Here is a 13,997-nt window from a genome sequence, read left to right on the forward strand (position 1 = left end):
GAAAGAGTCCTTATATTTTAGTAAAGGGTACGGAAACATTTACAGTTGGAATGATTTGATGTCATGGATTTGCTTCAGAAAAATCTGGGCATGAGGTCGGGGGGAGTAAAGCTGAGACGAGATTGGTCACAAGTTGATAATTGTTAAAGAGAGTGGTAGGTACCTGGGAATTCATTTTACTGTTTTGCCTACTTTTGCATTTCTGTACTAAAACATCAAACTAAACATCTCCTTCCTGCCTCATCCTCATCCCCACAGTTCCATCTGTACAATTGGTAACCTCTGCAATTAACTTCTTATTTAGACTTACAGAGATCTTTTAAATAAACGTACAAGCTTATACAAATAGTTATTTTTGTATCCCCATTTTTTTACATAAATGGAAACATACTAAACTCAATTTTCTGCATCTTACTATTTTCATGTAATACTGTATCTTGATGGCTTTCCATCTTCGTTGCATAGTATACTATGAATGGATGCATCATAATTTATTTAAACAGTCCCAAGCAGATGGGCATGTAGGCTATTCCCACTCTTCTGCTGTTATAAACACACTAAAATAAATACCCCTGTACATATTTATGTTCACATATATGTGTAGAATAAATTCCCAGAAGCAAATGTGATGGATCAGTGGATAAATGCATATGCAAGATACTAGCAAAGAACCCTCCTCATGGGCTTGTACCAGGATAGAAGTAGAAGAGATGGAGAGAAGTGGGCAGATATGGAGACAGAGCTAATTTGAAGACGGAGCTGAAAGTATTTGCTGACAGATCCTATGTAAAGTATGAAAAATAAAAGAGAAGAATTAAGCATGTCTAATATCAGCCAGCTTCAAATAAGTTCTGCCTGGGTAATAACTGACGCCCTTCATGTCCTCAACAAATCTCAGTGATTTACATCAACAAATATTTATTTATTTATTTATTTATTTTTGCGGTATGTGGGCCTCCCACCACTGTGGCCTCTCCTGTTGCGGAGCACAGGCTCCGGACGCGCAGGCTCAGTGGCCATGGCTCACGGGCCCAGCCGCTCCGCGGCATGTGGGATCCTCCCGGACCGGGGCACAAACCCGCGTCCCCTGCATCGGCAGGCGGACTCTCAACCACTGCGCCACCAGGGAAGCCCAAATATTTATTTCTTGGTCACGCTAAATGTCTATCATGGACCACTTCCTTCTTTGCTCATCATCATCTTCATTGCAGAACCCAGGCTTCGGGAAGAGCTCTCATCTGGGAGACTACTGGCCTCATGGCAGAGGGAAAAGGACAAATGGCTCATCATGTGTTGCTCTCAAAGCTTCTGCTTGGACATAGCGCACATGGTGTCTTTTCATGCTCAGTTGGCCAAAGAAAGTCACGTGATCAGCCTTATGTAAACAGGGTAGAGATGTATCATCCTCCAACTGGGAGGGATTGTCATATTTTAAATAATTACACACTCTACCATGTCTCAAAGGTTTCTGGCTTGAGCAATTGGTGGGTTGTGGTTGTAACAGTGATACAGAGATGAAAGAGGAGAGAGAACTTTAGGGGGAAAATTGGGTTCCGATTTAGGTATGTTAAGTTTAAAATGCCTAACACACAGCAAAAGGGTGCAGCCAAGGTGGTGTCTGGATAAAGACGAGCTCAGTGGAGAGAATGGAGCTAGAGATAGAAATGTGGAAGTTACTGACATATAGATGGTGTTGAAAGTGATGGGACTAATAGAAGGAAAGGAGCCAGAAAAGACGCCTCTGAGGATCAGCCCCTGAGGAGTGATGTCATGAAGCCAAGAAGAGAGAATGTCTCAGGAAGAAGGAAATGTTCATCTGTGTCGAAATGCTGCTGAGAAGCTAGTAAATAAGAAAAAAAAACTGGCAAGAAATTACTGGATGGACAAGATCAAAACCATGGCTGACTTTGACAAGGGCAGTGCTGGTGAAGTGGTAGGTACAGAAGCTTACCTGGGAAGACGAAGAGACTATGGCTATAGAAGGGAAGAGAACATGTCTAGATAATGCTTTTAAGGGATTTTACTGGGAAGAGAAAAGAAAACTAAGGCAATGGCTGGAATCAAAGTAGTTTGCTTTTTTCTGTGGATGGAAGACACTAGAATATGTTTGTATGCTGATAGCAGTGATCCAGTAGAGAGGGAGAAATTGATGCAACAGAAAGAAGAAACAGTTGAGAATTCTGAGTAAAAGCAGAAGTGAAGCCATTGGCTTTAGAAAGACAAAGGCTCTCTTTCTCTCTCATCATGGTCATCAGCTAATTAGTATCTGTTATTATTATACCTTTGGTTTCTAAGAAACCTGCCTTTGTTCTCAGTATATTCTCTGCCATGTTCTCATGCAGTGGCTTACCAACAACATCTTAGCTTAGAGGACAGAAAGAAACAGGTTAGTGGAGTTCATACGGCACCTGTTTGAAATGTGACAACTCTGACTCAATCACTTAGCAGCACTGCCACCTTGGGCACACTAATTAATCTCCTTAAGTATTAATTTCCTAATCAGTAATATGAGAAGAATATTTATTTCTACCTCTATATAATTGTTGGCAGGCTCATACAAGACAATGTATAAAAAGTTCTTGGCACCGTCCCTGGTACTTAAGAAAGATTAAAAATTATTATAAATTATAATAATAATCATATACCTCCCTTTGTCTATGTAAGTGTATTTTTCTTGTGCTGTGACAAAGTTGTTGTCAGACTACTAACTACAATGACTGTTTTTGTGGTTCCTACTGGGGAAAGAACTGCACAGTAGTCCTCCTTTTCTTCCCCAGAGGAGTGAAGATTATAAGAAGTCTCCTTTTCTGGGTCTTTGGGGAAATTATAAACGACTGTTACTTAATTTCATGGATAGAGATGGACAGAATTGAAAAGCAATGGGAAAGTCTTTCAACTCCAAAATATCCGTCCCACTGAGTTTTGCTTGTGTGCATCTTACAGCACATTTTATATTCAGAAGTCTCCTATTAGAATGAAACTATCAGACAACTAAAGTACTACATTTCAAAATGTGTGGGATGCAGCTAAAGAGGTAATAAGAGGGAGATTTATATCCTTAAAAGCATTTATTAAAAACAAAATAATACTGAAAATAAGTGAGCCAAAATGTTAAGAAGCTAAAGGAGGGACTTCCCTGGTGACACAGTGGTTAAGAATCTGCCTGCCAATGCAGGGGACATGGGTTCAAGCCCTGGTCCAGGAAGATCCTACATGCTGCGGAGCAACTAAGCCCATGCGCCACAACTACTGAGCCTGCACCCTAGAGCCTGCGAGCTATAACTACTGAGCCCACATGCCACAACTACTGAAGCCCGCACACCTAGAGCCCGTGCTCCACAACAAGAGAAACCACTGTAATGAGAAGCCCACACACTGCCATGAAGAGTAGCTCCTGCTCGCCACAGCTAGAGAAAGCCCGCGCCCAGCAAAAATAAATAAATAAATTTATTTTTTAAAAAAAGAAGCTAAAAGAAAACACATACACACCCACACACAAAACAAAGAGTAAACCCAAAGAAAATAGTAGGAAGATCATAATAAAAAATGAGCATAAAATAATGAACTAGACAACAGCAAAAGAGAGAAAACTAGAAACGATCAACAAAAGTAAAAAGTTGGTGTTTTGAAAAGATTAAATAGACAAACCTATAGAAAGACTAATCAAGGAAAACTTTTCCCAGAAAACTAGGAATGGAAGAAATGTCCTTAACCCAATGAGGGATATCTGTTAAAAATCTACAGTAAAATCTTATACTTAATTTTAAAACATTAGATATATCCACATAGAGTCAGAAATAAGCAAAAGATGTTCTCTCTTACTGTATCTTTTAAACACTGTACTCAAGGTCACAGCCAATGTGATAAGAAAAGAAAATGAAAAGTGAGACAAAAGGATTAGAAAAAAAAAGAGAACAAACTGATATTATTTGCATAAAATAGAATTGTCAGCATAAGATATCAAAGAGAATCCACATGTAAACCAGAAGAACTAATAAGAAAGTTTAGCAGGCTCATGATTACAAGATGGGCATAAAAAACCAAATGGTGTTCCTACACATGAGCAATAAAAATAACCAATATATGTAAACAGCAAAAAGATACTCTGTGCATAAAATTACAAAACGTTACTAAGACAGAGAATGAATCAATGGAGAGATATAACATATACACAGATGAGAAGACTCAGTGTTGTAATAACATTGGTACTAATTTATAAATTTAATGCAATTCCAATAAAAATTCCAACAGGATTTTTCATCAAACTAGACTAATTCTAAAATTAATATGAGAAAGTAAGATATACTTTCTCTACACTATATACTCTCTACATAAAAAGGTGTAATAGAGTTATAATAGTGAGGCATTAGCATAAGTCAGACAAATGGATCAGAATAGACTCAAGCACCTGTCCTACGGAGGTGTATGATGGAGGCAGCATTATAAATCATTGGGCAGAGAGGGGGTGGTGCAGCAAGCACACTGTCTCTTTGCCAACCCTTTATAGAGGTGCACTCAGCTGTGGGGCAAGATTATTTTTCCCAGGGTCCCAATGACTTATCTGTTCTGATGGGCCACCTCCTACTGTAGAACTGGCTTAACACATCATCCTCTGATGATTGATTTGGCTTCTCAAATACCTGAAAAGGAGGTGCTCTGAGTAGATACATCAGTTTCTTGCTCCTGGAAAAGGACACCTACTCTTATATAAATTAGTTAATGAACTTTCTGGTTTGCAGGTTATATCTTAGGAGCTAACTTAACTGCTACTAACTGACACATGAATGAATGTACACTAGATGGTTTCCAGCCCTGAGAGCAATGTCAAGAGAGGGCACTGAACATGAAGATGAGGATGTGAAAAGAAAGATGAGGTGCTAAAAGGGGAACTGAGAAGACCTCATATGGAAACTGTTTCCAAGAACTCCTGTCTTGAGGCATGACTGAAGCAATTTCTATATAGTTTCTTTAATTGTCATTGTAGGGGAAGAATGGGGCAAGGAGGAAGGAAACAGAACTTAAAGTCAACTAACAAGACTAGCTAGTTATTTTCTAAACAAAGTCTGTTCAGAATTCATCTGCTAATCTTCCTCTCCCTGCCCAAATGTGTGCTTGGAGTCAACTCACAGTCACCTATTGATGACTGCTCATTTCCCAACTAATTTTTTTTTTTTTTTTTTTTGCGGTACTGGGGCCTCTCACTGTTGTGGCCTCTCCCGTTGCGGAGCACAGGCTCCGGACGCGCAGGCTCAGTGGCCATGGCTCACAGGCCCAGCCGCTCCGCGGCATGTGAGATCTTCCCGGACCGGGGCACGAACCCGTGTCCCCTGCATCGGCAGGCGGACTCTCAACCACTGCGCCACCAGGGAAGCCCCCAACTAATTTTTTAACCAATTGGTGTAGCACAATTCTGCCTGCCACCTAGATAAACTGTGGTGGGAATAAAGGGGGAAAAGAAAGAGTAATTTCAAAGCTGGGAAATATTTTTTAAGTTGGAGGACAAGGGATGGCAAAAAATGTTCTCTCTCTCTCTAGGAATGAAAAAAAATGCAGACATCGAGATATACTGATGTGTCTACAAAATTTGGAAAAACTTTATGAGAGTGTTTGGTGAAATGGATACACTGACACTGAGACTAACTGGGACAAACTCTCTGGAAAGCAGTTTGGCGTTGCATGCCAGTCACTGGTTTAAAACCAGTGACTCAGGGATTTCAGATCTGGATAAGCTTCCTGTGTAAAGTGCCAGAAAAGCTTGACGCATAGAGATGTTTATTGTTGTGGCATAACTTAAATTAACCAAGAAACTGAAAACACCCTAAATATGTAACAATAAAAATAGTTTAGTAAATTATGATATGTCCACAAGAGGAATATATAGCCATAAAAATAATATTCATAAAGGATTCATAACATGGAGATTTTTTTCCTTATGGTAAATGGAAAAAGTGGAAATATAGAGAAACAGAAAAAAATTATAGAGAACAGGATCTCAGATATATAAAAAATATACTCAGAAAAAACTACAATTATAATAAAATGAGGGTAGGCTTTCTCCCTAATATTTCTAGATTTTTTTGCTCAAATTTCTGTCAAGCATTTCAAGATTCATTTTCTGGAAAGCTAGCAAACCTCATCTTCGGCTCCCATGTCTTAAAGTCTTTTGAAGAGGCAAAAATGTAAGCCCTTGTCTAATAAAGTTTCTGATGTGGTCACAACCTTTTATGGAATTGCTGGCAAAGCCTTTAATGGTCGTGCATGTCACCAAGCGTAGAGTAACCATGACAATGGGCTTCTCTTCTTCAAAGTTGGGACAGGTGGGTTACCTCGCACCCCCGGGCTTTACCTCTTCCTGGAACACCGTGATTTTTATCCCAGGAAAATTGATATTTGCCAAAAGAATCTTTCACCATTTCAAAAATATAAATAGCCACTGAAATTTCCAAAAGCAGCTCACTAAGTAGACATTCTTTGATAGGGATTGTGAAGACATAATGAATGGGCCGAGGAGCTAGCTGTTCTCAGAAGCACACAAGAGAGAAACCAACTCCTCCTCTATGGCCGCTGCTTAAGAGACACAATGAGGGACTCTTGGAGGACAAGCCATTGTTTGACTCTTTTCTACTTTGGCTCCAACCTCAATCAGCTCATCTCTTTAATACACAATTTATCAAAATGTCCCCCAATTTATCATGAGTGGCTTCTTGGGCTAAGCGATGGGCTGACCACTCTTGTTGAATGCATCAAGAAAGGGCTTTGTCTTGGGGAAGACAAAGTATTGGGGAATTTCTTATGTTGAAAATGATCCCATGTGGTTCCATTTATTTTGAGAATGGACAGTAGAAGGAGCACCACTGGTACTGCAGGATTTGTATCCTATAGGGATAACTGACTACTTTGGTTGTAGAAGTGAAACCAAAGGATGCTGTCTGAAGCTACTACATATCCTTTCCATTGGCATTTTCCAACTTAAGTATCCTTAACGTAAACAATGATAGATGTTCATGTTCATAATTGTGGAATACACTTGCATTAGTTCCCATCAAAGAGAAGCTATTCTAAAAATCGCTAGATGGTTTCCAGCCCTGAGAAATGGTGGCTGCATGATATCTGCCTATTACCTGATTTACTAGCATCCCTGGCCACCAGCACGTTTTTGATGGCTCAGGACTTAATGGCCCAATTTGACATAAAAAATTTCTTTCACAATGACAATTTTAAAAAATCATAAATTTATTTATTTATTTTTGGCTGTGTTGGGTCTTCGTTGCTGCGCGCGGGCTTTCTCCAGTTGCGGTGAGCAGGGGCTATTCTTCGTTGTCGTGCGTGGGCTTCTCACTGTGGTGGGCCTCTCCTGCTGCGGGGCACGGGCTCCAGGCACACGGACTCTAGAGCACAGGCTCAGCAGTTGCAGCGTATGGGCTCAGCTGCTCCACGGCATGTGGGATCCTCCCGGCCTGGGGCTCAAACCCGTGTCCCCTGCATTGGCAGGCGGATTCTTAACCACTGTGCCACCAGGGAAGCTCCCCACAATGATAATTTTTAGGGTAACAGGAGACATTTAAAAAAATTACTTTTTCATTGACTCTCTAAAACTCATTCATGGGTGTTCCTGGTGTACCAGTTTCCTAGAGCTGCCATAACAAAGTAACACAAACTGGGCTGAAAATACCAGAGTTTGTTGTCTCACAGTTCTGGAAGGCAGAAGTCTGAGATCAAGGTTTTTGCAGGACGATGTTCCCACTGAAATCTGTAGGGAACAATCCTTCCTTGTCTCTTCCTAGCTTCCAGTGGTTTACTGACAATCTTTGGCGTTTCCTGACTTGCAGCCATGTAACTCCAATCTCTGCCTCTGTCATCACATGGCATTCTCCCTGTGTCTCCATGTTTCACATGGCATCCTCTTATGAGGACATCAGCCGTAATGGATTAGGGGTCCACTCTACTTCAGTATGACCTCATCTTTAATTACATTTGCAGCCACCCTATCTCCAAATAAGGTAATATTCTGAGATACTGGGAGTTAGGACTTCAACTTATTTTACGGGGGTGCGGCGGGGGGGTTGACACAATTCAACCCCTAACTCCTTAAGTCCGTGGATTCTGGTTTAGGAGCCTGTTGAGACAGAGCGGAGCCTGGGACCAGAGAATATGAAACATGGATGCAGAGAAGGAAGTGGGAGCAAATGGAACCCACTTTGCAATTTTGCTCAGAAGTCTGGAGACAGTGATCTCTCCCTGCAGATTTTAGTTCAAGGCCTCTAGTTACTGATGGCAACATTTGGCAAATTCCTAGCTGAAGACGCTTAAGTTCTATACTTGACTCCAGGCTGCAAACTGAAGTTTATGGTTGTGTCCAGAACATTCTCTGCTGATGCCATATGCTTGGAAATGTCTGAATTTTGTGCAGAGACACACAGTGGTATTTTTGTAAGTGGAGTTACATAATTAGGGCATGGGCTTGCATGATAATTAGCATGTGTAATTAGGCACAGACTTCTTGTCCTTTAATTAGACAATCAAGACATCTAATTACAAAATTAAGATGTAATTACGTGGCCCAAGATCGACATATTTCTTTCTACCCATTAGAGATTACATTTAGAAAATAATTCACAAAAACTGATGAAAAAATGAACTAGAAACCAGATTTGAGGATTTTGAAGGGAGTGTTAAGTGGACTGGTAAGTCTCCTCTGGTCTTTCCTCTTACACGTGAAGGGGGTTATTTAAAACATCATAGTCTACTTGAATCACTTTTACACACTCTGCTGTCAACCTTTGGCATACACACTAATGAAGAGGAATGTTGGCATGACTAATCCATGTAATTCACACATGGCCCTTGAGTGTGGTTTGTAATTACACTTGAACGTGGACTTAAATGTGATGTCCTGGGGATTCATTCAAACCCAATAATGCAGCTAATATGGTGGAAACCTTGCTCGGGAAAACTGGGAGGAGAGCCCGCTTTCCCTTTCTGCCCTGGCTTGGCTCTCCCTGTAGCCACTTTAAAGGTAGATGCTTTGCTCAGAATAACACAAAACAGTTAACCTGTTGTCATTTCCCTGATTATTTGAGTATTCATTGCAATGTTCTTATTTTAAGTGGTCCTTATTGGACAGCAGGCAGCAAAGTGGAAGGTCCGAGTCTACAGCAGACATTCCATCTTTCTAATGATCCGTGAGTCCTAGAGCAGTGGGGTTTTTTAAGTGCCAGTACTCCTTTGAAGTCTGGCTATATGAATATTCTCCATATTTTTCCTTGCTCTTAAATTGAGATTTGGCTAATCTTTGCATGATGCTAAACACCCAGTCTGACTCATTAATTTTTCTGAACTAGCTGAACTTTTGACCTAATTGGCTGGCTGATTAGGGATTACAGCCATATGTCCAGGTTTTTCTAAGCCAATTCTGACTTTCACTATGTTATCCCTCTGTTCCCATAAACTGTTGAAATATCCTAGTAATTCCAGTGTTTTGACAGCCACACTGCACTCCTCAGACTGCCGCTTTCTCCTGGAAAGTGGCACAGAAATCTGTCGGGCCACGTTTCCTGATTTGGGGTAAGGAAAATATGCTTCCCATATGGTTTCAGGCCATGAAAACAGACATAAAGAGTTTGTAAGTGCTTGGTGATGAGGTCTTGTCTCCATGGTGTGTCCCTTCCATCCCTATTTTTTATTTTTCTCTATTAGGCCATGGAATGGGATGAGGGATATGTCCAGGGGTCAGTTTTGACCAAGGAAAACCACATATTTGCACAGGGAACTGATTTTTGCCATTGTTACTTTTTTTGCTTTGCCTTGTAAGACAATTGTTCGTGGAAGATTTAAAGGCCGAGCAGCTGAAGTGGGGAGAGGTGCAGTTTGGTTGGTTTTTTTTTTTTTTGGTGGGGGGATGCCCACGCTGCCCGGCTTGTGGGATCTTAGTTCCCCAACCAGGGATCGAACCCGGACCCTAGGCAATAAAATTGCAGAGTCCTAATCACTGGACTGCCAGGGAATTCCCAAGGTGCAGTGTAAAAAAAATTTTACTGGGACTTCCCTGGTGGTCCAGTGGGTAAGACTCCGCGCTCCCAATGCAGGGGGCCCAGGTTCGATCCCTGGTGGGGGAACTAGATCCCGCACACATGCCTCAGCTAAGAGTTCGCATGCCGCAAGGAAGATCCCGCACACCTCAACTAAGACTCGGCGCAGCCTAAATTAAATAAATTAATTAATTAAATTTAAAAAAAAGTTACTGATGGAAATTGTAGGTGGGGAAGGGTCATTTGGGCTACATCACCTCTAAGCGGACTTCCAGCTAAGAGATCTGAGGATGACTTGATCTCAAGCTTGTTATCAGGAGGAGTTTACTGAGCTCTATTCATGCCACTCCCTCACCTCTAGGCCTCCACCTCTTCAGTCCTTAGATGCTGTCAACTGGAAACTTTCTCTACCCTTACTTCTAGTGAATTCAATAATTCTGATTTCTAACAGGGCCAGAAGTGTGACTGCAAACCTGTGTCTTGGTTTTTAAAATGTGCTTTTCCCTTCAGGTACTCCACATCAGCATTTTCGAGACTAGAGAAGTTGGGCATCAGACATCCCAAGGCTTCTCCTTTTATCGGAAACTTGACATTTTTCCGCCAGGTAAGGGCTGCCTTCCACTGTCTTTCGGCATAAGATGCTCTGAGCCCAGTGCAGCTTTACCCACAAAGCATTGCTCTCGTCTAGGTCGCCCACACCCAGGGAGGTCTATGTGCGAAAGCGCCACGGAATGAGCCTTCCTCTGCTTGCATCAATTCTTATGTGATGAGAATGATCCCTCACTGATCACTCGTCAATACATACTGAGTCCTGGTATCCATTCATTCATCCAAAAACCCAATTAATGAGTGTCTAAGGTGTGCCAGGCCCTGGAATGTGGAAGAAGTAGAAGTTGCCCGTGCCCTAGCGCTAGCATGGGTGGTAGAGATGGTAGCTGCGGTTGTCCTTCAGAGGAGAGAGAGTTCCGTCAGGGCTAGAGTCATCCTGGAGGACTTCCTGGAGGAGGGAATCTGCAGGAGCGATAGACACAAAGACAAGAACACACACACCAGGTGGGGAGCAATGACGTGTGTGATTGCACCATGTGAGAAAGAGGGCACAGCTTGGGAAGCAGCCTGGACTAGAAAGAGGAGATTGGGGAGTGCCAGGGAACACCACTGTGTGTGTGTGTGTGTGAGAGAGAGAGAGAGAGAGACAGAGACAGAGACAGAGAGACAGAGAGACAGGCTAGATCACTGACAGTCCAGAAAGGCAAGTGAAGAACTGTGCGTGTCCCATCACTGGTGCATAGAAGTGGGGAGGGGGACACCAAAGAGGAAGATTTCTCTGCAAGGGGGAGGATTTAGGTCAGGTCTGTAGAATCCAACTGCTGTTGAGGTCTGTCTGGATGTGAAGTGGTGAGGGCTTGGCCCGGGTGGAGATGAGAGTGAAAGAGAAGAACAGCGGGGGCAAAATTAGTAACCCTCGTGGCAAATTAGGTGTGGAGGATTCAAGGGAGAATGGCCGTGAGTTGACAAAAATCAAAGGTCGGGAGGTTGGTTGGTTTAAGGAGGTACCTTTGATTTGCCAAAGTAACATGGAAGTGGAAATGCCAGAGGGCATTTGGAGATAGGGGCCCAGGACTCTATCTTCGGAGGTTACTTTTTTTTCTTACGTTGGGTTTTCTCAGAAGCCAGATGATTTATTCTGCTAACTCCTGGGGGTGCTGCCACCAGACCCGACATCAGGAGCCTACAGATCCTGCATGTGAAGAGCCACTAAGCCAAACAAAGGCAGGAAGTATGAAATTGGGGCCAATCCTGATAATATCCCCTGAAGATCTCTTTAGGAGTTCCCCACCCCTGCGCCCGGAAAGGCTGGCCCTTGGCGTTAGATAGAAAATAACATAGACTATTTCTGTCCTTTTTCCTTCCCATCTCAGTTTCTCTTCTGTTCCTTTCTGTCCCTTTCTCAGTCCAACACCCCTTTCCACTCTTCATTGCTGTTTCTCTCTTCCCAGCGTTCTTTTTAAACACCTCCTTCTCTCCTCTCTAGCTCAGGGGTGGCCAGGCCACAACTTTCAGCCCACAAACAGCATCTCATCAAGGCTCCCCATGAGCTCCTTGGAGCAAGTGTGAAGACATTTCTAAGTACCAAAACAGAACAACAGACCAGATAGGAAATTAAAGCCAACAAATGTCACATATTTCTGGGGGGAAATGATCAGTTGCCTTCAGTCAAGTAATTAATTTAGTCTCAGCATTTTGAGGAAAGCTGTATCCCTGTCGATGTGACAAGAACACTGTGCCCTGCCTCTGGATAATTTCCACATATGCTCCCTTTCTGCTCGTCATCCTTGTAGCTGCAAACCCTGCCAAGTTCTTGCTAGAACACAGTTATTTCACTGACCGTTTCCATAGTCACATGAGCTTTCTTTGATAGACGGCAAGCTTAGACGGCGTAGCTAGATTTAATGAGCCTGGGACGGATTCCCATTAAGAGCATCCACCTCTTCTACCCTCCAACCCTCTACTCGCACCCACACGTCGTACATCTGCCTGACCACTCCATTCCCACAGCACAAGTCTAGAGCGTTTTCCTGTCCACTGGCTCCATCCCAACCTGAGAATATTTTCATGTTTACTTCTTTCCCACAACACGATGGATCCAGCCATCTCCAAGCCTTCACCCACACCATCCCCCTGTGTATATCTGCACACATACTCCACCCCTACAGCACAATGGGTCTAGCATTTTCTGACCCTCTACCCCTACTCCACCCCATGTATATCTCCAGGAATCCTCCTTTCCCACCCCAAAGTGTGTCTAATATATAAAGTCGCTCTAAGGTTCTTATGCTTTGAATACGTTGATTTTAGTTAAAATTTAACTTGGATCAGAATTCAGAATTTGTGATAATTTGGGTACACTCAGCAGACGTTTACGCATATAGTGGCTGTGAAAAGAGGTTTTGCCCCCAATAATAATAATATAAACCAAATGGCAGAGGAGAATGTGAACATAGTTGAGAAAGCAAAAAATTTTCAAATATTTTAGCATCAATTATACAAAAACAGGATAAGTACAGATGATCTCTTCTGTCCATTAAAGCAGAGCTGACTGAGACTTTCTCTTGGCAGTATTGTTTTTTCACGCAACTAGTGTTTTTTGTTTTGTTTTGTTTTGTTTTGCGGTACGCGGGCCTCTCACTGTCGTGGCCTCTCCCATTGTGGAGCACAGGCTCCGGACGCGCAGGCTCAGCGGCCATGGCTCACGGGCCCAGCCGCTCCGTGGCATGTGGGATCTTCCCAGACCAGAGCATGAACCCGTGTTCCCTGCATCGGCAGGCGACTCTCAACCACTGTGCCACCAGGGAAGCCCATCACGCAACTAGTTTATTCTAATACTCCAAAATACTTGAAAACAATATAACTTCAATTATTTTTGATTGTTTATGTAACTGTGTTCTCACTATTCCAGACTTTCTTTCTGAATAAGTTTGAATATTTGAAATATGGTTCATCTGATTCTTACTACAGTGCTCTGTTTGCTGCAGGGTTTCTGGGAAAGCCAGATGGAGCTCAGAAAGCAATACGGACCTCTGAGTGGGTAAGAGGGAAACTCCATTCTTCTACCATATATTTTGATTTGTGTGTGTTCAATTGATATGGAAGGAAGGACAAGAATGGGAATGTGGCATGTGTTTATAACTTCTGAGGATCCACAAAGCGAGTGCCCAGCAGTATAGACAGGGCTCCTAGAGAAGACCCCAGGGGTCCCCAGTGTGCACGGTGCTAGCCTGAAGAGCACCACTTCCCAGCCTCTAAACCCTGACCATCTGAGTCAGGCCCTGGGTGCCCTGACCATCTCTCGCCGCTGTGCCAAAGGTGTGCTGCAAAGGACACAATGGCCGTCCGCACCTCAGTCTAATTCGCCTTGACAACCCATGGCAAGTCTTTCCCCACGAACTTATCTAAACCTTACTTGGA

At 42.7% G+C, this 13,997-nt stretch overlaps 1 protein-coding gene across 2 annotated transcripts in view; it reads left to right on the plus strand.

The window, feature by feature from the left end:
• The window catches only part of TBXAS1 (thromboxane A synthase 1), a 150,480-nt gene that overhangs the window by 25,015 nt on the left and 111,468 nt on the right, over positions 1–13,997 (plus strand). For both annotated transcript variants that reach the window (XM_019946603.3, XM_019946536.3), the window contains exons 2-3: positions 10,539–10,632; positions 13,565–13,617. In XM_019946603.3, coding sequence (XP_019802162.1) covers positions 10,539–10,632; positions 13,565–13,617 — 147 coding nt within the window. The remainder of the gene's footprint in view (positions 1–10,538; positions 10,633–13,564; positions 13,618–13,997) is intronic.

The sequence above is a fragment of the Tursiops truncatus genome, chromosome 9 (assembly GCF_011762595.2).
Source record: "Tursiops truncatus isolate mTurTru1 chromosome 9, mTurTru1.mat.Y, whole genome shotgun sequence".
Lineage (NCBI taxonomy): Eukaryota > Metazoa > Chordata > Mammalia > Artiodactyla > Delphinidae > Tursiops > Tursiops truncatus.